This window comes from Thrips palmi, unplaced genomic scaffold (genome assembly GCF_012932325.1).
Source record: "Thrips palmi isolate BJ-2018 unplaced genomic scaffold, TpBJ-2018v1 HiC_scaffold_12, whole genome shotgun sequence".
Classification (NCBI taxonomy): Eukaryota; Metazoa; Arthropoda; class Insecta; order Thysanoptera; family Thripidae; genus Thrips; species Thrips palmi.
The window spans coordinates 6506691-6529137 of NW_023144623.1; the positions used below are offsets into that span (position 1 = coordinate 6506691).

At 59.3% G+C, this 22447-nt stretch overlaps 1 protein-coding gene across 1 annotated transcript in view; it reads left to right on the top strand.

The window, feature by feature from the left end:
* LOC117640495 overlaps nucleotides 1-22447 on the top strand; it is a 106217-nt gene that overhangs the window by 40773 nt on the left and 42997 nt on the right. The window contains exon 2 of the mRNA XM_034377013.1: nucleotides 18782-18962. Coding sequence (XP_034232904.1) covers nucleotides 18816-18962 — 147 coding nt within the window. The 5' untranslated portion in view covers nucleotides 18782-18815. The remainder of the gene's footprint in view (nucleotides 1-18781; nucleotides 18963-22447) is intronic.

Sequence of the window (22447 nt, forward strand, 5' to 3'; positions counted from 1 at the left end):
TCGCCGGCGGGGCCCCGACGCGAACGCTGTGGAGTGTCCTCGGCATTCCCTTGTGCTTCATCGCGTCTCTCGTTGACGCGATCGAAATGCAGTGACGATCTAAGCAGTCCCTGCCGCGCTTGGCGCGGGCGGCTGCCCCACCTGGCGTCTGTAGCATGGTGCCACCGAGTCGCCGCTCTGTCTCTCTCGCACTCACGGGGCGTCCCGTTTTGGGGCGAGAGAGCGACGGCTCTGAGTCTGCGCGACGAGGAGTAGGGCGGTGACGAGACGACGGGGAGGCGAATAGGAGTGAGGCCGGCACGGGCAATAATGGACAAGCAGCGGGCCTCTTACTTACAGCGTCAGTGTTGTCCCTCCGAATTCCGTAATTAGGTTCCATAACTCAGAAGGCCCATTGTGCTGCCAGGGCCGCGTGCGCCGCGCACGGCGAGGCACGGCACGGCACGGCGCCGCGCGCTGAATCTTTTAACAAAACGTTGCGGCCGGGGGCGGGGCGGGGCGAGCGCGACGGCAGGACACAATGGCGTCACAGCCACTCGATCGGCCGCAGAGCAAACTTGGGGATTAAGGCGACCTCTGTGTGTGAGTGACTGACTGACTGCCAGTCTGGTGATAAGGGGTGATTTTTTTTGCTGGTGCATTGGCGTGTTTTTTTACATTGGCGTGCCCGTCGTGTCGTGTCGAAGCCTTTTGACGAGTCGCCGTCCCCGGGGAAGTCCGGCCAGGCCGGCGTGGGCAGCGAGGAGCAGTCCGAACGAGCGCTGTCGTCGCCCTGTCTCTCTCGCACCCCCACGGGACGCCCCACGGTGTGAGAGAGAGAGAGAGAATGAGGCCCAGTCGGCCGGTCGGCACACCGGTTCGCGTGGACAGCGCGCCGCCGCGCCACTGTGGGTCTCGTTAAGAGCTCTCGCCCTCTCGCCGGCCGATTGTGCGATATCGTTCGAATGTCTCTCTCTCTCTCTCTCTCTCTCTCTCTCTCTCTCTCTCTCTCTCTCTCTCTCTCTCTCTCTCTCGGCTCGGCGGTTCTCAGAAGGATGAAATAATCAGGGCCGCTAGCCGCGGCTGGCTAGAGAAGCGGGCGGCGCGGCAGCGACCAACCAACGGGGACCCGCACGGGGACCCACGGGGACCCGAGGGGGCCGCGCCGCCGCCGCCGTGACAGGCGAGTATTTATCGCGACTAGGTCCCGGGGCGTGGCGGGGACACACACACACACACACACACACACACACACACACACACTGTTTATTAGCGGCCGATTCTTTCTTTCGCGGTGATGAATGCGTGTCTCTGCACGGTCCCTGCGCTGCTGTCCCCGCCCCACCCCGCCCCGCCTCGCCCCGCCTCGCCCCGCCCGCACCTGCCCCGGCGGCGGCCTTTTGGGCAGACGTACGGCCGCGATTCGGAAACTTGTTTTTGTTGTTCTTTTTCTTTTGTTGTTGGTTGGATTGGTAGTGGCGGAGTGCGCTCGGCCTTTGATTGGAGGGTAATTCGGTGCGTCCCTCCCTTGCTCCGTCCGTGCACTCACTCCGTGTCACTCCGTGTCACCCTGCGTCCCCTGCGCCGAAGTGGGGCGGAGAGGGCAATCAACAATCAGCGCTGTGATTGGCTGCCCGGACGAGTGTGGAGAGAGTGACGCTCTGTGGTTTTCCCTAAACTTTCGTCATAAAATCGATGATGCCAGTGTGTGTGAGAGTGTGTGTTGGTGGTGGACTCGTACTATGGAGCTGTGTCCATTTGACGTGTGGGGGCGCTCACGACGTTTGATTTGGTCTGTCTGTCTGTCTGAGAGTGACTGGGTGACGCTGGGCAGGCGAGCCCCCGTCTGGGTAGGCCGTCCCGCCGGGCAGGCGTGTTTGACGGGTGCCTACCCTGCCGGGCGTTCCGTGTGGCCGAGAGCGGCCTTCCGCGATAGAGAGAAACAGAGAGCGAGAGAGTCGTAATTGAAAATTGAAAACACCTCATTCTTAAAAATGTGGACCGCACTTTGTCGCTGCTTTTTCAGTTCCATGATCGCCCCACTGGGAGTGTGCACAGACATCGCGTGGAACTTGGCCGAGCCGGGGGCCGCTTACGGGAAAGAGCGAGAGAGAGGGAGAGAGATGGGGAGAGAAGCGACGCCGAGGAACCCGTTGTGTTATTTCGTGAATAAGTCACGCACCGGGGCCTCGCGCTGCTCTCGGTACACTCCGGCCCAGAAGCGCGGTACGCTGCGGCCCGGCGGCCCGGTCGGTACACTACACTCCGGCGGCGGGTACACTGTGCGAGAGTCGCGCGATTGGGCAGGCCGATACCATGTCGTGTCGACTGCTGCGAACGCCTCTCTCTCTCTCTCTCACTCCCTCTCTCCTCTCTCTCTCTCTCTCCCCCTCCGACGCTGGCCCAATGTGGGGGCGGTCGGAGGGTGCGCGTCTAGAGAGGCCCGGTTGCGCGTGCGGGGCGGGGCGGGACGGGGCGGGCGCCTGGACGGACGCCTGGATGGATGCCGGTCTTGCCTTGCTGCCTGCCCGCCGGGCTGCACAGATTCGTATCGCAGCATTTTCAACAGCCGCCGCCTTGCCGGCTCGTCGCAGCACGCGTGTGTTGTGTCGCTGAGAGCAAAGCGATTTTGGAGGACGAATCTTTTTTGTTGTTGTTTTTTTTCTGTGCTGTATATCGCGCCTTCCGTTCCTTCCTTCCTGCCGAACAGCTGCCCGGCGGGACCTCGCGAATGTTGTTGTTTTTATTCCCTCGCTCGTCTGAGGAGAGGGGGGGGGGGTAGTCGCAGATTTGATTGGCCGAGGCAAGGCGCCGCCGACAGGGACGACAGGGGCGCGTCGAAAACGAAGGCGATTGAATTTGTTTGCTAATGGCGGCCAATGGCGGTGCGATGCGACGCTGTTTTGTTGACGATTAGCAGCGTAGCGGCGAGTCTGCAGCGCGGGGCGGCGCGGCGAAGGGCTGCAGGGAGGGGTCCCACCCTCACGTAATGCCCGCTGCAATTAAGTTTGCCTCTCGCTTTCTTCTCCTCCTTCTTCTTCTCGTTCTTCGTCGTCTTCGTCGTCGCGTCCCTTCCATCGACTTTCCGCTGCACTTTCTCCTTGCTGCACTGCGTCATACTTTGTCATTATTGGGGAAGTTTTGTGAGCGATGACGCGTTCCCCCTCTCCCCCCTCTTTTCCACCTCTCCGCCTCCCCTCTTCCCCTCCTCTCCCTCCCCCATTTCAGTGCCACTCCATGGGATAAAATGTTTGGCGCTAGTCGAAAATGGCGGTCATGTGTGGCGCGCGGTGCAGTGTAGGAGCGGCCTGTGTTTTGTGAGAGAGAGAGTGCATTCTTCAGCACTGCCACAGTAGGAGTGTTACTGTCTTGCGTTTTCCGATGCCACACTGTGTGTGGAAGCAAGGGGGTCGCTGCACCTGCAGGGCCTTCTGGTGTGTGTGTGTGTGTGTGTGTGTGTGTGTGTGTGTGTGTGTGTGTGTGTGTGTGTGTGTGTGTGTGTGTGTGTGTGTGTGTGTGTGCAATGCAGTGGAATAAGAGGTACTTACTTTACTGGCCTCTGTATGTCTGTGTGTGTGCGCGCGCGCGCGCCGATGTCCTGGGGTCGGTTTGTGTTCACCTCTGTGTGTGTTTGTGGGTGTGCGTGTGTGTGTGTGCACGAGCGAATGTGTGAATGTGTGAGTGCGGCGGTAGCCGGAATTATTATGCAAAAGAAGGCCTGGGCGTGGCGCTCGCTGGGCGTCGCTGGGCGTGTACGTACTGACCGGCGCGCGGACGACGCAGTGGAGGTGGCAAGTGGAGGCGCAAACATAGCGGTATGCAGGCTCACACACACACACACACTCGGCTGGAAAGCGCGCATGGACATTTATCCGTGCGTGCACGCGCGCGCACACACACACACACATTTACAAATTTATATAGAGCACGGCTGCATTGTTTGCGTGTCTCTTTTCGCCCCAATGGCGATGTGTGTGTGTGTGAGGGCGCGTCCTAGCCCTAGTCCCTGTCCTGTCCGCGCGTGCTGATGTAATGTTTTTCAATGCCATGTAATAATGGCTCGCCGGGCACCGAGTCGGGCACCCCTACCCCGACACTGACTGCGCGTCTACCCCGACACTGACTGCGCGTCTACCCTGACACTGACTGCGCGTCTATGAAATTTGCTATGCGTTGTGCGGATCGTGTTTGCTGTGAGGCTTTCGGCCGCTCTGTCTGCCTCTGTGTGTGTGTGTGTGTGTGTGTGTGTGTGTGTGTGTGTGTGTGTGTGTGTGTGTGTGTGTGAGTGGTGCCGACAGCAGCACGTCATTTCGGGGTAGTGTCCTGCCAGCAAATCCGTCGGAATTTGTTTTGCAAGCGCACGAACTCTTGTGTGTAGTCGATCCATACGAACCAGGGGACCGTTTATGCCGTCCGTTCGTCTGTCTGTTTGTCTGTCTGTCTGTCTGTCTGTGTGATGCGACCCGTACTCTGATGCGTCTCTATACTGCTGTATGAATGGAGCACGTGTGTTAGTGAAGCAGTGTGTTCGCGCACAGCAGCTTACTTGGTGGCGTTCGCGATAGGACGCGTCAACCTTTCTTCTTCTTCTTCTTCTTCTTCTTCTTCTTCTTCTTCTTCTTCTTCTTCTTCTTCTTCTTCTTCTTCTTCTTCTTCTTCTTCTTTCGTCACTGGGTACGGAAAACACGTACGGAATCTCCGTGTAGTCGGCGGGGCACGGGCAGTCCCCGTATTGACCAGACGTTCCGTATCTTTTTTTTTCGTCCTTTTTTTTCTGCCAGTGATGCGGTGCGTTATGCTTCCCTTTTTCACGGATGGTACCTTTAAGCCTGCTGCTGGCTCGGTCCATCGCCTTTAACCTCCGCGGCGGCGCGGTCAGCACACTGTGATTCCGAGAGTCTCTCTCTCTCGCACTCACGGGGCGCCCCGTATGGGTGCGAGAGAGACAGAGCGAAGCACTCTCAGGGAAGGGGTGGCCCAATACCGCTCGGCGCGCACCGAGTGCACCGTGTAACGAACGGTTCTGGTCTGTTCCAGGTGAGCGGCGCCGGGGATGCGGCAGTGTGGTGGAGGCTGACGACGGGCATTGTCGTCGCAAGCGGCGCCGACTTTGCGGTAAAACCGTTTTTGTTTTTCTTATTGTTTACTCTGCTGCACCACGCTGCAGTGTACGCTGTACTAAAGGGAGCCCACCTGTCTTGACGGTGTGGCCAGCTGGGACACTGCTGCGGGTCGTACACTCTGCACCTCTCAGGAGCGGTGACATAGTGGGCCCAGCGGCGCACTGCAGGAATGTGCTCTGTGTGTGTGCGTGTGTGTGTGCGTGTCTGTCTGTCTGTCTGGTCATTACGGCTTCACCCGAGAAGGCGTCTGCCGCCGCTTGACCGCGCTTTTGTTTGCTAATGAAGAAGACCCGAGTTGAAGGGTGTCCGTCCGAGTTAGTGCAATCTCGGTGTGTACTCTTTCTTTCCCGTCGTCTTGCTTTTATTCTCCGCGCTTCGGTTCGGTGTTTGCCCGCCTCGCCCGGAGGCCACGGCCGGACAACAAGATCAACAACAACAACCACCCGCGCACTTCCCCCGTTAGTTGGCAGTATAAGTAGGGGGGCGGAAATGGAATTAAGAAGGAAAAGCAAACTGTCATTAGGTCTGAAGCCTTCGTCAACCGCCCTTCCCTCCCTCTCAACTTTCACTTTCACTTTCCTTAATTCTTCACTGAGTCACCGAGTCAACCCCTTTGGGGGTGCCCCGCCCCGCCCGTCGACTCGGATTGCAACTGAGTGCCCGCGGCCGTCACGCTTTTACAGCAGTGGGACAGTAAGCCGAGCGGTTCCAAAAAGAGTGTGGCTCTCTCGCACCCCCACACTCTGCCCCACCACCATTGGGTGAGAAAGGGACAGAGAGACGAAACGGTACCGCCGAAACTCGACCGTGTGACTCGCGCGGCTGATGACGGTGATGTGTTTTCGTAGATACGTAACGGGGGAAAGACAAGGCGGGGTGAAAAAAGGAGGACGAGGAAAACTAGGAATAACAGAGACGTTTTTAAACCTTTTAAAAAATGAGGGGGAGGGGAACGAAGGGCACGAAAAAAGTGGGAAATGTGCATGCATACCACAGCAGCGTGGCGGGGAGGGGGTCGACATACAAGGTGAGACTACTTGGCAGAACACACATTCAGTTAATCTTGCAACCAGGTGCGAAGTCCATAACACGGCGCCGTGCAGCGTCGTCAAGTAAAAGAAGGATTAGCAACAAGAACAAAAAAAGAGCAACAGGAAAATAAGTTGTTTTTTTCTGACGCGTATATATTCCAATATGTTTCCAAGGCAAGGCGCCCGGAGAGCGATGGTGGATTGCCGGCACGTAGTCAGTCCGCCTTTACTGCAAACGTCTCGCGAGGCGAAAAGAGAGAGAGAGAGAGAGAGAGAGAGAGAGAGAGAGAGAGAGAGAGAGAGAGAGAGAACGCAGGCGCCAGTATGTGCCAGCAAGGAGTAATCTCTGGCGCCTGGCGCGTTTGACGCCTTTCCACTGGCATTCTTTTCGCGATAATCATGCATTACGTCCTTTCGCTCCTGGACCAGTCTGTGTGTCTATCTTTCTGTGTGTCTGTGTGTGTGTGTGTCACTGTGTGCGTGCGTGCAAAGTGCATTAGTTCGGGCGGCGCCCTGCTCGTTATGGGCCGGGCGGCGGCGTCGCGCCAAACATCAACAACATCGAAAGAAACAACAACAACACGGTCCTGCAGTGGCGCGGCCGCGTAGTGAATTCGCGCGCCGTCTGCGGGGACGTGGTCGTCTAGCGGGACGGACGGCGCGATCCTGGCCGCGCCCTCGGCCGCGCCGCAGTGCGAAGGGGAGCACTTCCGACTTACGCGTTGCCCGCCGCCGGAGATAACAAGATGGCGACAAGGCTTTCTTCTGGGGACCGTCCCGGGGCCGTCGTCCCGGGGCCGTCGTCGTCGTCCCGGACCGTCCTTAGCTTTTATTGCAATTGGGGCATTTGCATGGCTCGTTCGCCACCGTTAACCTTATCTGGATAATCCCAGGACCCAGTCCGCCGCGGCGGACAGCGCACTCACACACTGCCCTCACACACACACACACACACACACACACACACACACACACAGAGGCGGGGGCGGGGGAGGGCAAGAGGGGAACGATGTTGTTCTTATCCGAGGGATTTGTTCATGGCTCCGGCGTTGCTGGCGGACCACGTGTGTGAATGTGTCTCCGCCGTCGCCTCTCCGCCCTGGCTCCTTCTTCTTTATCATCATCTTCTCCTTCCTCTCTCTCTCTATCTAACACACACACACACACACACACACACTCGCAGACTGTCTCAAGTGTGTTTCGTTTTTGTTGTAACACTAGAGCACCTGGTGCAACAAGCCTTCCGCTCTGATGTTTTTTTCACACAATTTTTTCTTGTTTATTAAATGAAAATGTGCAGTTTCTGCGAAGAGCGTTGGCCGCGTTTTCGAGTGGTGTGGTTTTTTTCTTGACGAGGCGAGACATGTCAGGTTCGTTTCGTGCTCCGATCGCTGTCGGCGAGATTTCGCACTGTTTCCGGTGCGTGAGCGCGACACGCCGATCGTATTGAAATGTTCCAAGTGACTGCGCTGGGCCCCCATTTTGCCCAGGCCTACCGTGGGATTATAGTGAAGGTTACTGGGGGGGGGGTGCGTCGCGGCATTAGGCGGGACTGGCCGGGATTGGAGGAAGAGGGGGGGGGCAGATTGGATTGTGTGGATGTGGCCAAGCGTTGGATGATACCATCTCGCTGAGTCGAGTCGGGCCGACTCCGGACAGCATCGTCTCTCTCTCTCTCTCTCTCTCTCTCTCTCTCTCTCTCTCTCAGCGGGCCGCTGCGCACGGGAATTAGTCAGTCGGATCTAAGCAGCGGGAGCATCACGGCGTACGCGTGCGAAAGGAGGAGGGGAGGGGGAATCGGCTTTTGTTTTTCTCGGGGGCCGTACAGTGTGCGCGCGGAATGCGGCCTGCCTTCGGCGGGGCTGCTCCCGGGGCCTGGCGGTCGGTGATGGCCGCGGAGACGCGCCCGTCGGCCGATTGGCCGAGACGAGACGGGGACGGCTCAAGCCCAAGCGTCTCGCAAGCCGGACGCTTCGGATTCCTGCCATATCTGCGCGGCTGCGGTGGGCGGGGCCGAGCCGGCCCGAGCCGAGCTGAGCTGAGCCGTGCCGTGCCGGGCCGAGCAAGGCCGAGCCGGGCTAGCCCAGCAGCAGCAGCGCCCGGTAGCGCTGGGCTGCACGAGCTGCGAGATGTTGTTGGGACGGCCGTACCTCGCTGCAGCTTACTGCATTACTGCACGCCGAAGGGCCGAGCGGCGAGGCAGCGGCGCGGCGGCGAGGTTGCTTTGAGCCGCTGCCGCGGTGTGTCCGCCGAGAGTTATACGCAGGCTCGCCCCGTCCCCTCCCTCTGCCGCCCGCGGAACTTCCGGGACCCCCGCCGCGCCGCCGCCTCCGGGCCCCGCCCCGCCAGGGGCCCCGCCAGGGAAACGCCGTGTCTATTTACTATTTCCTACGCACGTTTCCTGTGCGAACTTTTCACGCTCACTCACACACACGAACACACACACACAGCGCTATGCAAACGCGCACGGCCAGAGACACACATACGCTGCTCTTTCTCTCCGTGCCTCTCTGCAGCGTGCAATGCGAAACGTCAATGTTTTGCCACAGCGTCGCGCCGTCGTTTCGGTTTCGCGCCATTTGTGTGTGTGTGTGTGTGTGTGTGTGTGTCCTCAAGACGAAGTCGCCAGTGGACGGCCTTGTTTGGTGGCCGTGCCAACTCGTTAGGGCGGAATGCGTCGAAGGGACACACGGCTCGAGGAGGGGGAGGGGGGGAGGGGCTGTGGAGGAGCGATCGCGCACATTGCGTTTCCTTGGGACGGGGAATTCCGGGAAGGGGAGCGCTGCTGCTGCTGCGTCGTGCTCTGGCCGGAGCAAGCGAGGCGCTCACACAAACACACACACACACACACACACACACACACACACAGACGGTGCCAAGCAGACGCGACCACTGCGCGAACTGGTCTCGGGTACGTAAGAACAACTGCAACGCGCCCGGATTACCTACACACACACACACACCACACACACACACACACACACACGTCCAGGGCGTCGCGACGGTGTCGTGGAGGAGCGGCAGCGTTTTTTTCGGGGACGCGCGCTGTTTGCCGGTGCGGGAATGCTGGCGAAATCTGGGGGCGAGGAGCGCAAGAAAGGGGGCAGTGTTGTCCTTGGTGATTGCAGCGGGGTGAAGGAAGGCACACAGTGGAGGAGGGCCCCCGCTGGGGGCGGGGCGGGGCGGGGCAACCCCGTTAATGAAGCTGCCTGCAACTTCAGGAGTGTCGTTGTTTGGCGCTCGTCCCTCACCCTCTCTCCTTCTCTCTCCCTCTCTCCCGTGTCGCCTCCCGTCGACTTTAATCGGGCGCGGCGCTGTTTGGCCAGAGGGGCCGCGGCCAAGTCAATCCCCTAATTGTGGCGTCCGCGCGCGTGCAGTGCAGGATGCAGGGGTCCCTCCCCTCGCCCCTCCCCCCTCCCTTTCGGCCGCTCGGGTTTTAAGAAGTCGCCCCGCGGCGCGGGTCTTTTGCCGTCCCCCTTTGAGCCAGCCGAGCGGCCCCCGTGCGGTCACCAAACCGTGTTAGCACAGCTACCCCCATGTGGCCGCCACTGGAAACCCGACGCCACCCCACCCCTTTCCTTTTTCCGAAGCTCCCCCGGGGGGGTCGCTGGCCGGCCGCGCCAATCAGCCCCCCCCCCCAACCCCCTCCTCTTCCAGGCCGTGGAACGCCTGCCATACGTGGGGTAGGCCGCCATGCAACGCACGGACGTGTTGCGGGCCTGCCCATACGCCTCTTCGCAGGCGCCTCGTTCGTCTCTCTCTCTCCCTCTCTCTCTCTCTCACTCTCTTTCTGCGTGTGTGTGTGTGTGTGAGAGAGAGAGAGAGAGAGAGAGAGAGAGAGAGAGAGAGAGAGAGAGAGAGAGCGCTGCATTGAAAATATGCGTGCGCTGATTAGGGGCGACGTTCGCAAGGAATGGTGGTGTCGGCGCGTCCGGGTTATTTTCGGCGTTATCCCTCATCTCCGGCGCCGCGCCGCGCTGCAGCCCTGCAGACGAACAGACACACTGACAGACGGACAGAGAGACAGACGGACGGACGGGCGGGCCCCGCAGGGACCGCGGTGGGCCCTGCACGTCGCCATGCTTCGTATGCGCGCACGTGGACCACGTGGCCGGAAGGGACTTGCAACGTGTAAAGCGTGCCTGCGATGGCTATCGTGCGAGTGAGAGGCCGGAGAAAGTGTCCGTTCGTGTGTATGTGTGTGTGTCTGTGTGTGTGTGAGAGACACCGCGAGGTGTGTTTCGCGGACGGTGTAGCAGCGCACCCTCAGGCAGCCTCCCCGATATGTATGCCGCGGCCGTGGACACAGGGATGGAAGGACAGGTGGGGCGGGGTGGGGCGGGGCGGGGTGAGGCGGGGCGGCCGTAACACACTCGCTGATGTCTTCATCCGCCCCACTCGGCAGGTCGTGTATGCTCGAGTTTTACACCCCGACTCGCTTGGCTTTGGGCCCTCGTCTCGCCGCGCGGTGGTTCCGCTGCGCCCCGAGGGGAGCAAGAGAGAGAGAGAGAGAGAGAGAGAGAGAGAGAGAGGGGGGAGGCTTATAAAACCCGACAGGGCAGCGCTGTGCGTTGCTGCCGTGAAACGTGTTGATCGAACGACCCCTATGAGGCGAGTCCGGCACCGGGGATACGATGTTGGAATAAGGGTCCGGCGGCAGGTGAAGAAAATTGCTGAAATTCATTTCCAGTATTTGAGAGTCGATAAAAAAGGGTAATTTCCTTAGAACTACCCTCACCGCGCTGATCCGTGAAAACGCACCCCCTGGTACTCATTGACAAAAGTAAGGGTCGCTGGGTGTCTGGCCGTGCCAGTCGGTGCGTTACATTTTGGCGCTCGTTGACTCGGTCCGTCTCGGTGCGGGCGGCCCCCGCCCCCTCCCCCTCCAGGCCTAGGGCTGACGGCTCGAATGCCGGATTACCCCGCCAGGCCGCCCGGCCGCCGCCCCGCAGCGAGGCAAAAACACCAACAGCTTGGAACAGGCTCGTGCTCCTCGCCGCTCCGCGCTGCGTGCTTGGGCCGCGGGACCCGCAGCAGCAGCGCTTTCGCCGCTGTCTTTGCCGCAATTCGCATGCGATCCGCAGCCTTGTTTTGTGCTGACGCCTGGCTGCCTGCCTGCCTGGCGGGGGAGGGTGGCTGGCTGCGTGGCTGGCTGCGTGTGCCCCGCGGAAGGAAGGCGGCAATATTTCCCCAGTTTTATGAGCAGTAAAGGGCAGCGAGAGTGTATTGGCGTGGAAGGAGGTACGCAGCTTACCCTCCGCGATCATCCCCGCCCCGGCCACTGTGTGTGTGTGTGAGTGTGTGTGTGTGTGTGGTTTTTGTGCGCCACGCTGTGTATCACCCGCACCGCCAAATATTTTCCATCGGCTCTCCTTTCTTATTGTCCTGCTTGCCCCTGATCGTGAGAGGGTGTTAGTTTTATTGTGTGTGTGTGTGTGTGTGTGTGTGTGTGTGTGTGGTAGCGTCGGGGGTTGATGAGGTGTGGTGGCAGCCGGGCAGAGCGGCAGAGCTGAGACAGGAGAGACGCGCGCGGTGCGGTGGGGAGGCGGCAGGGATTCGAACCCGGGGCCCGCCGCGATTTGCCTCGCCGCCGCCTCTCCCGTCTCCCTCACTTACGTGTGTGCGGCTTCCTTCCTGTGTACCGCCTCCCCCTCCTCCCTCCCCCTTTCCGCCGTTTTCAAGATGAGAGGGTTCGCGTCGTGGCCCGCGCCGCCGCCGCCTCCTGCATGTTAATTACAAAGGTCTCGCCGTAATCTTTATCCCCTCTTCTGCACACTAATTTGTCCCGAGCCGTCCGAGCGTCGCGCCCCACTCCGCCACTGCACGCCCCACCACGCCCCGCCACGCCCCGCCCCACCACGCCCCGCCACCCCGCCACGCCAACAATTATGAGAGGCAGCCAACGCGCACCTCTGTGCGGGGACTTCGAGGTGCCGGGATCATTCCCCATTGCATTATCTTGCTGTGTTTAAAAACGTCCGCCTGTCTTTGTGTCTAATGGTCTGTCTGCCGGTCCAGACACCCTGCCCGGTCGCCGCCCCCGAGACACCCACCCCGTTCCCCCCCCCGGGGGAGGATTAAAAATATTCCTCCAGTTTTGGCAAGCGGTGGCGTTGGCGCGCGTGCGACCTCTTTTTTTCTCATTTATTTATATTCCCCCTTTTTTTTTTAAGCCCCGGCCCCTTGGCGTCATTAAAGGTGGGGTCGTATTACTCACGAAACATTGACTCGGCTTTGGTTGTTATTTGCAAAGGCTGCGTCGCTATCTGTCGCGCCGTGCTGCTGTGCTGCACAGCGGGGTGAACAGTGGTGTTCGTCGTGCCGTCTCTCTCGCACGCCCCTCGCAGCCCACGAGAGAGAGAGAGAGACAGACAGACAGGCGGGCTGTGCAGTGTGCCGTCGAGCCTCGCGGGCCTCGCGGCCCGCCGACGCCAAATCGGCTGTGAAACGGCGGCGTCGCTGCGGCCGGGGGATTATTTGGAAGCAACAAACACGCTGATGCCGCGCAGCACTACCGTCCATCATCCCCAGCCCTGCCGGGCGGGAGGATTCGAATGCACCAAACATGACTTATTGGATTGTTCACTGTTGTCAAAACTTTGTTATAGAATCAGGTGTAAAACGACCCAATAATTATGGCTTCAATGGAAAGGTGCTGTGCTGTGCCATGCGGGGCGTGCAGTGCCACCGGAGGGCAACGCTCCGGGAAGAGAGTGCAGTAAGCAAGTTTGGCGATTCCGAAGTGGGGTCACGTGCCCAAGGCCGGGGCGGTATAGGTGGCGAAGCAGGCCGGGCGGGCGAAGGCGGCATTTAGAGGCTGGGTACCTCCCGGCCGCGCACCGCGCCCCAGGCCGAGCGCCGCCGCGCAGTTTAAGCAGGTTCAACTATTTAGCCCACAGCGAAAACAACGCCCCCTCCTCCTCTGGTGGGTCTTCGTGCTCCCCTCCCCCTTTCTCTATCTCTTTCTCGGCCAATAACTCTGCCAGTGGCGTGGAATGTTCCACGTTTCCTGCGAGGTGGTGGCGGTGCGGCAGCTTGGCTCGAGCCATCTTGGAGATGCCGGTGGAGGGTGAGGCGGCCGGCCGTGCCAAGGCTGTGCACCCCACTTGCAATGCCTAATTGTATTCCATTGAGAGCCGCCCCTCCTGCACTCGTCCGCCCTCATGAGAGCTAAATTAGCCGATGAGGTTAGTTTGGCCGAGGGCCTCTGGTGGCCCGGTCGGTCCGCTCAGCCGCACATTGCCCACCTTGTTCAATATTTGAGTGAGACGTCGGCCATGCTCTTTGTCGGGCTCGATGGGGAGGTGCAGGGCCGAGCACGCTGGATTTTCCGAGTCATCCGGGTCGAGTGCAGTCCTAGTTTTAGACGTTTCGACTTGACTTTTCCAAAAGATTGTTCGTTCGAATTGACAGGTGGGCGTGTGCCAAGCCTCGGGTTTGGAACTCGATGACGGAAGCTCGGCGGAGACAGTCTGCTCTCTGCGAGGACAGCGACGACGGCGACGACGACGACGAGGGCCCTGCTCAGTGCTGCTCAGTGTCCAAATCGACACGGACTTGCTAGTATTTGTCGGCAGTTCCCTTCACCGGGCTTTACCCCTATCTAGCCCGATCCTGTTCCTGTCCCAGCCTTACCCCCCTCTTTTCCCCCTCGCCCCGTTGTGCCCCAGATTGATGCGTGTACTCGCTCGCGCCCCATCTCTAATTCACGCGACACGGGTCGCCTCTCTCCTTCCGGATTTATTCAATTTGGTGGGGACAGGTGGCCGACCCGCCCTATCACTCCCCCTCCCCTTGCCACCTCCACACCAGTGGTCCGGCGTCAATAGCCCATAATTCGCTGGGCCCGGCCATGAGTCTACCGGCCGGCCCGCCGCCCTCCGGGCTTATCTCTCGGACCTTGAGATAAATAAGCCTATTTTCTCCCCGCGCGCTGGTCGGTCTCCGAGGCGAGCCGGGAGAGGGGAGGGAAGCTCATCAGGCGAAGTACCACGGCATCAACGAGGGAAATGAGTGGATCTCCGGAGGAGTAGTTACTGAGCCCGCCTTGGTCGGGGCCCCGTCGCTTTCACTAATTGATTGATCGGCCGAATTGACAGGTGGACGTGTGCCAAGCCTCGGGTTTGGAACTCGATGACATAAGCGCGGTGGAGGCAGTGTGCTCTCTGCGAGGACGGCGACGACGGCGACGACGACGACGAGGCCCTGCTCAGTGCTAATCAGCGCGTTGGTCGTCCCCGGGGTCATTTGGAAAGTGTCCAAGGCGAAAGAGGGAACAAGGAACAAGGCGCCCGCTTTAAAAAATGGCGAGTCTGCGGAGGCTGGCTCTGCGGGCCGCGGACCCTTTGCTTGCGCCGTGCTTGCGCCTTCCGACAGTGGGCCAGAAGACCAGTGGAGACGGTCTAAATCCCGGACGCGTTTTGAGCTCTAGAGCAGCGGTTCCCAACCTTTTTCGGTTCGCGACCCCAAATTTGTAGCCAAAACTTTCCGCGACCCCCAGGAAAAATTTCGCGACCCCACGCGACCCCTCCTTTAGCATGCCTTTGTTACGGAGTGCGATTATCTGCCTTAGTTTGGGGGCAGTATTGCCGCAAAGTTGATCAAAACGGTCACAAATGTCTGAAAAATCGTGTTTTGGGCCGACTTTTAAACATTTTCTGCGTCTGATCCGAGGCGGTAAATCGTCCTCCGTCAACGGGCAATTGGTCTTTAGACCTTCCTTTAGCATGCCTTTGTTACGGAGTGCGATTATCTGCCTTAGTTTTGGGGGTAGTTTTGCCACAAAAATTGATCAAAACACGATTTTTCATACATTTGTGACCGTTTTGATCAACTTTGCGGCAAAACTGCTCCCAAACTAAGGCAGATAATCGCACTCCGTAACAAAGGCATGCTAAAGGAAGGTCTAAAGACCAATTACCCGTTGAGACTGACGATTTACCGCCTCGGATCAGACGCAGTGGATGCTTAAAGTCGGCCCAAAACACGATTTTTTTACAGACATTTGTGACTGTTTAGACCAACTTTGCGGCAGTACTGCTTCCAAACTGAGTCAGATAATTGCACTCCGTAACAAAGGCATGCAAAAGAAAGGTCCAAAGACCAATTGCCCGTTGAGGGAGGGTGATTTACCGCCTCGGATCAGAAGCACTGGATGCTTAAAGTCGACCCAAAACACGATCTTTTACACACATTTGTGACCGTTTTGATCAACTTTGCGGCATTTAAGCAGCCAGTGCTCGGCGTGTGGGCCAGCCGGGAAACCACCGCGACCCCAGGCGACCCCAGCCACCTCGCCGCGACCCCTTGAAATTTTTTCGCGACCCCATTTGGGGTCGCGACCCCAAGGTTGGGAACCGCTGCTCTAGAGCTACTAAATGGGACTCGAACCGAACTTGTGACCCCACCAATGGATTGCTCTCCGAACGAGGAATTCATTGGTGGGGTCACTCGTTCGGTTCGAGTCCTGTTTAGCGACTCTGGAGCTCAACCCGCGTCTAGAGTTTTTGCCGCCTCCGCCGGTCTTCTGGCCCACTGCGCGTCCGTCCGATGCGCCGGCCGATGTGAATAATTATCCAGGGCTTCCGCTCTGAGGGAATAGCAGAGCATGCGGGCCGGGGCGGGGCGGGGCCCGGCGAAATCCTCCTGGGTGCCTTGCGGCGGCCGCGGAGGCCAGACATGGGGCCGGCCAGAGGGGCCAGCCGTGCAGGGCCGGCATGCTGCACTCGCCCTTGGGGGAGCCATTACGGCAGTCCGTCACCCTTTGCCCTTTAATGGAGTGTTTGGCCGGAAAAGAAGCGAAACGGCCCAGCGGCCCCACGGCCTGCTGCACGGCCGGGGCGGGGCCGTGCAGCTGATCGCGTAGAACCGCAGCCAGAAGGGCTTCCTGCTGCCGCCGCCCCCAAGGCCGCCCCAACCCGGCCCAGTGGAGCAAGCAGAGCCAGTGGGGCTAGCAGCGCTGGGGGCCGACGCCGTATATAACAAAGCACCCCTTCCCCGCTTGGCTGGGCCGGCGCCCACCCTATGCACCGCACTGCACTCCCTTCATGTGCGCCTGTGTGTGTGTGCTATTGATGAAACGCCATCGCCAGTCATCGTTCATGCCGGCACGTTAACCCCAACACCCATGCACAGAGATTTGCCCTTCTGGTGGGGAGACCGCGGCTACATGATACTTCGACACAACAGCGGTCACCTTCTGCATGCAGTGGCGCCTGGTTCTGGTCCTTTTCTGCCTTTCTGGTCGAGGTCGCCCTCCGCTGCAAAGAGAGGGTTTTTTTGGCGCGAAACAAGACGTCGTGCTGCGCGGTGCTGCGTCCACTGCGGTCCCCTTTATACCGCCCTGTCTAGCCGTGTCGCGGCGCTGCACATAACCCTCAACCTCTTCATTCCTCCTTCTCTCTCTCTCTCTCCCTCCTAGCTTTGTTCCCTTTCTTTTTGCATTCCCTTTCTTCCGTGCCGCCCCCCGGCCCTCTCGGGCAAATCCCAAGATGTTGGCCCGGTCCTGCCGCAGTCGTGCAGTCTGCGATAATATTCCCAAGTCCCTGCCGCGCGCCGTGCTTGCCCTGGGCTTGCCCTGCTCGCCGTGTGCCCCCGGGTCTCGCTCCCCGCGCCCTCCCTCGGCCTCCCTTCAGCCTCCCTGCGTCGTCCCTTCACCCTCCCTGCTGGCTGGACAGCTCCAGGCTACCTTCACTCCAAACCTGCCTACTCTCCCTCCAACTCAATTCCCTAGTTCCTCGCCTGCCTTTTTCACCGAATCTTTGAATTTTTCTCCGCGACGATTGTCACGTTTCCTCTCACTTTTTACTGGCACGTTTAACCCGCCTCCCTTTCACTTTCTCACTTCACCGGACACGCTCTGCCACACTGCCTACTCTTCCTGTACTTGCCTTGGTCACCGTCGCCACCCACCCTCCCCTACCCACTCGCAAGGTCCGTCTCCTCCTTGCCTTTGTCTGGTCGGTGGGTCCCGCGGGACACCCGCAGGGCACACACGCACACACACACACACACACACACACACACACACACACACACAGAAGCAAAGTGACTCGGTGCACGACGCCCCTCGCGACAAGGTGTACCGCTGGGGTAGTGATTGTGAATCTGAATGTTTGATAATGCGCGCTGCTGCACTTGCCTCCCCGTGAGACGCCGCGCGACGCTCGACGCGCGACGCGAATGTGAACGTGAATGTTTGATGCGGCCCTGCCGGCGCCGCACCCTAGATATCGGTATGAAAAATAAATGGGTCGTGATTCGAGGCGCGGTGGCTTTGGTACCGGGTGGTGGCGGGGGTGCGGTCGGTCGGTACCGCGGCGGCAAGGCCGGGCAAGGCTGGCCGCTTTGCCTGGCTCCGCCCCAAGTCCGCCAAGTCCACCGCGGCTTTGCGCGGCTTTGCATCGGCCAGCTGCTGCAGCACGCCGCTCGACGCGAAGGAGGCCGACATCCAGCACCACCGACTCCGCGGCCGCTTTGATTCGGCTTTCCATCCGAAACCTTGCGGAAATTTTTTGGTGTCTCCTCCGTATTTTTCGAGTTTCCGCGGGTTTTTGGAACACTTCTCCCTCTGTGCCGCCACTTTCCAGTGTACCTCGATGCACGTTTTCGCTGCGCGCCGTGCCGCCCGCCTGCCCCGCGGCCTCGCCGCCACGCCCGCCCCTCCTGTGCGTCCGTCCGGCCGTCGTTCGGCACTTTTATTGACTGCCCGGCGCGCCGCCCCTCACCGCCCTCCTCAAATGAAGCGAAAACAGGCCCTTCGGCCGCGGGGCCGCGGGGCGCGCGCCCGCGGGACCAAACTTAAAACACGTGAGGTGTGATGGGGAACGCGTGGGGGAGCGGGGCGGCGGCAAGGAGGGGGTGGAACCGGGCTCTGTGTATCCGTCTGTCTGTCCCTCTTCTGTCTGACTGTGTGTGTGTGTGTGTGTTGTGTCTGCTAATAAGCGGGCCGCGCCGTATCGGCACCGAGCTGCGTATAAGCGTCCTCATTAGTGGCAGCAGGGGGCGTAACGTCGCGTAGCCTCGCGTCACGCCCAAGAAAAGTCAAACTTGATTACCGGAAAGCGAGGCGGAGAGAGAGAGGGGGGGAGGAGAAGGGGGGGGGGGAAGCGTGTGTGTCTGCCTCCCCCTCCCCTTGCGGGATAAATAAGCATGAGACACGGCGACTGTGGCTCGGAGTGCCGCCGCCTCCCACGGCAGACTGATTCCGAGACTTCTCTCTCCCCCCCTCTCTCTCTTGCTTTTCCATCCTGTGTGGGTGCGCGAGAGAGACAGGACGCTTCGGTTTGGAATCGGCCTTCGCGGCGCCGCGAGTGACAAGTGAAGGTGGTGGCTGGTTCGACCGGCCGTCCGGGTAGGCCGTCCCGGAGGCAGGCTTGTCGGTGGACGGCCTACCTCCCAGGCGCCACACTGGAGAAGGGAACTCTGCGGGAGTTGCAACTAAGCGGAAACTTAACGTGTTTCCAAAGCTTTTCGTTTGCTGTTAACGCAATTTTCAAAAATAAAACTGATGCTGAAAACGTTTAAAGTGAACCATTTTTCCTGAGGATGCATTGCCTGTCCGTGCGAGGACGTGGCCTTGTCCGCGACACTGCTCATTTGTGTGTGGGAGACGTGAAACTGATGGTTCCCCTTTTTTTGTGGTTGCAGGTGGCCGGCCTGGCGTGTCCCCCGGGCGGGGGCGATGTCTGGGCCCGAGGACTGTGACTGCCCGGGCCTGCCTCCGCCGCCGCTCTTCGACCTCCCCCCGCCCCCGCGCCCCCCTTTCTTGCAGGCCGAGCCCTGCTCGGACCAGCCCTTGAAGGACATCGAGTCGTGTGACGCCCTGCCTGTGAGTACTTTCTTTATTAATTACTTTTTTGGGTTTTTTTTTTTAGGTGCGACATTTTTGTGTGCATGGCCCGGTAAACTCGAATCAAGGAAAACGGTGTCTCGTTGATCATAATCAATTCAGAGTGACCCACATTCACCCTAGAGATAACTTTTCATTTCTCACAGGGGATTTTTTGCCTTCTATTTATTTTTACATCGCGAATACCATTTTTCTTGTATGCTGCTGACGCTAGCTCGCGTCTTTTTGAGCACTGTACTCTTGATGTGGAACTATGGCCCCGTGAATTTCACGACTTTCGCTCGGCGAAGTATCAATGGCGCCCTCGTAGTCGCGAGTATAGCCCGGCCTTAATGCCACTATACGCAGTGGTCCTCCTTTTTCCGACGCCCGGCTCTAAAGATAATGATGGGCGGAGAAAGTAAGCGCCAATTCCGCTGACAATGTACAGCCCCGACGAGGAGGGGGAGAGAAAAGGGACGGAAGAGTCAAGGAAGGGAGGCAGATTCTTAAGACGGGCACTGCGACCCCGTGAGTGCGTGTGTGAGTGCGGGAGGGAGAGAGAGAGAGAAAGAGAGAGAGAGAGAGAGAGAGAGAGAGAGAGAGAGAGAGAGAGGGAGAGAGAGAGGGAGAGAGAGAGAGAGAGAGAGAGAGAGAGAGGTAGACAAAGGAGGAGCACCTCTTGAGGGTTTAGAAGAGATTCTTTAGGGGTCGTGGCGGTGGGCCGGGCAGGCCGTGCAGGCGGCAGGCAGGCAGGCAGGCCGGGCCCCAAAGGGGGTCCTTGGACGCGACACACCTATTCAGCCCGAGGGGGCCCCGGGCGGCCCCAAGGCGGGGCTCGGCTCTGCCTTGGCTTTGCCATTCGGCGCACGCACGCAAAGGACCCTCATTTGATATCGGAGTCTAATCCCTGCCGTGGCAGTGGCGTGGCGGTGGCCGGCGCGACGCAGCACGGCGGTGTTGTGCCGGGAAAGACTGGGAAAGACTTGGAGAGGCCGGCCGCGGAGCGGCAGCGCGCCACCCAGATTCGCGGCCATTGCCATGCCGATTATCTCTCTCTCTCTCTCTCTCTCTCTCTCTCTCTCTCTCTCTCTCTCTCTCTCTCTCTCTCTCTCTCTCTCTCGGGCGTTCTCGAGATTGCGTCTTCGACGTGAGAGGAAGCACAGCAGCAGGATGCGCCCTCCTCGAGGCTCGCTGCTTCCGAGAGTCTCTGTCTCTCTCGCACTCACGGGGCTTTCCGCACAGGTGCGAGAGAGACGGAGCGACCCGCTCTCGGAATCAGTCTGCTGTGCTGCTCGCCACCGCCAGGAGAGGAGATGCAGCGTGGAGACGGTGTGAGCCCCCCGCTCGGTGAAGCCTGGTTGCGGCGCGGTATCAGTTTGGGCGAATGGAAGGGGAGCGGCGGGGGAGGGGGAATTTGATACCCTAATTTATTCCCGGGGGAGCGCGTCAGGCCCGTGGTGGCCTACCCGGCGAGGCCCGGCGGGGGGGCGTATCCGCGACACGGATACCGCGCGAGCTAGGCCGCGGGGAGGAGGGGGGATTTTTGGCGCGGCCTCGGAGATTGATTTGGAAATGGTGCTCTTGTTTGAGGAGAGAGGGTGGTGGAGGATTTTACCCGGTTTCGCTGTTGTGTTGCTGCAACGCGGCTTTTCGCAAACTCACTGATTACAGCAGCGGGTGGAAACTCCCTTAGCGCGGCTGGGACCATGTCTCGGGCGGCTCGCCACGGCCCGGTCGGCCGCCCGGCGCCCGAGAATAGGCTGCACCGGCCTCTATTATTGCTTAGAAATCAATTAAAAATTCGACTTTTGGAAAAAGTGGCCATGCTAAGCCACAATTTATTAACCAAGGAATCGTTTTCATTCATTGGATTTGACCAACAGACATGTTATAACAATGAATTCCTCTCCGAAACTTTTCGGCGGCGACGCGCTATCCTGCGAGCTACGGCCATCCTACGCATAGCAAACTTAATCCGTTTCGTTCTCAGCAATCGTTCATCGCATTGCAAATCCGAGGACAGATTCGGAATCTGCGTGAAATTTCCTGTGGCGTGGGGACGTATCGTTATTTTTAAAAATTCTCAAGATAAAGTGTAGTCATAAGAGGGAAAATAACCTAAAATGACCTTGAAAAACCGGCAAATTTAACGTAGTTTTCTCATTATAACTACACTTTATCTCGAGAGTTTTAAATATAACGATACGTCCTACGCCACAGGAAATTTCACGCAGATTCCGAATCTGTCCTCGGATTTGCAATGCGATGAACGATTGCTGAGAACGAAACGGATTAAGTTTGCTATGCGTAGGATGGCCGTAGCTCGCAGGATTGCGCGTCGCCGCCGAAAAGTTTCGGAGAGAAATTCATTGTTATAACATGTCTGTTGGTCAAATCCAATGAATGAAAACGATTCCTTGGTTAATAAATTGTGGCTTAGCATGGCCACTTTTTCCAAAAGTCGAATTTTTAATTGATTTCTAAGCAATAATAGAGGCCGGTGCAGCCTATTCTCGGGCGCCGGGCGGCCGACCGGGCCGTGGCGAGCCGCCCGAGACATGGTCCCAGCCGCGCTAAGGGAGTTTCCACCCGCTGATTACAGATAGTGGTAAATATGTAAAAACATTCGAAGGGCAAGTATTTTGGAGCAGTGCTGTCTCATATAGTCTTTTTATATCGACAAGGGAGTGTATTTCAGAAATTTAAGAATACGAGCACGAATGTCCTGGTGTGGACAGAGAATATTTGGTGTCGATCCCTGCTGGGTTTGGCGGTTCACTGCGCGGCCTGCCTGAGAGTCCTTTGGTCCTGTCACCGCCACCCTCCGCGTCACTTCGCAGCCAGCCCCCCGTCCTCGCCGTGTCACGCGGTCGTGTTTGGCAGTGGGCTTCTCCGGGATTTTCCGGGCGTTTCCGGGCGCCACTTCCGGTCCGACACGCGCTGCCTCCGGCCGCCGCCACACTGTGGGCCAAACTGTGGGCCACACTGTGGGCCACACTGTGGCCACGTGGGCCACACTGTGGGCCACACTGTGGGCCACACTGTGGGCCACACTGTGGGCCGCGCCGCAGATGTCGCTGCACTTTGTTAATGGCTCGTCTGGGATGCGAGTCCTGGAGCGCCATTAGATATGGCTTATCACGTCGCCCGTTTTAATTGAAATTCTTGACTGGCCATCGGCGTGGCGGGGCGGGGCGGGGCGGGGCGGGGCGGGGGGGGGGGGCGGGGGGGGGCGGGGCGGGGCGGGGCGGGGCGGCCCAGATGGCGCGCAGGGTACGGAGGGACGCGCACTGATTCGCTTTAATTTCCGATCCCAACTCCGCCAACTCCGACTCGGAATTGGCCGTGTAGCTGGAAATGGTTTACGGTGGAGGCCACCGCCGAGGCCGCCGAGTCGCGCCGAGGCTGTGCCAAGGCGAGCAGAGCCTCCCGCGAGTCTTATCTTTTTTGCGCCCCAGTTGCGTAGTTCGACTCGGGCACCC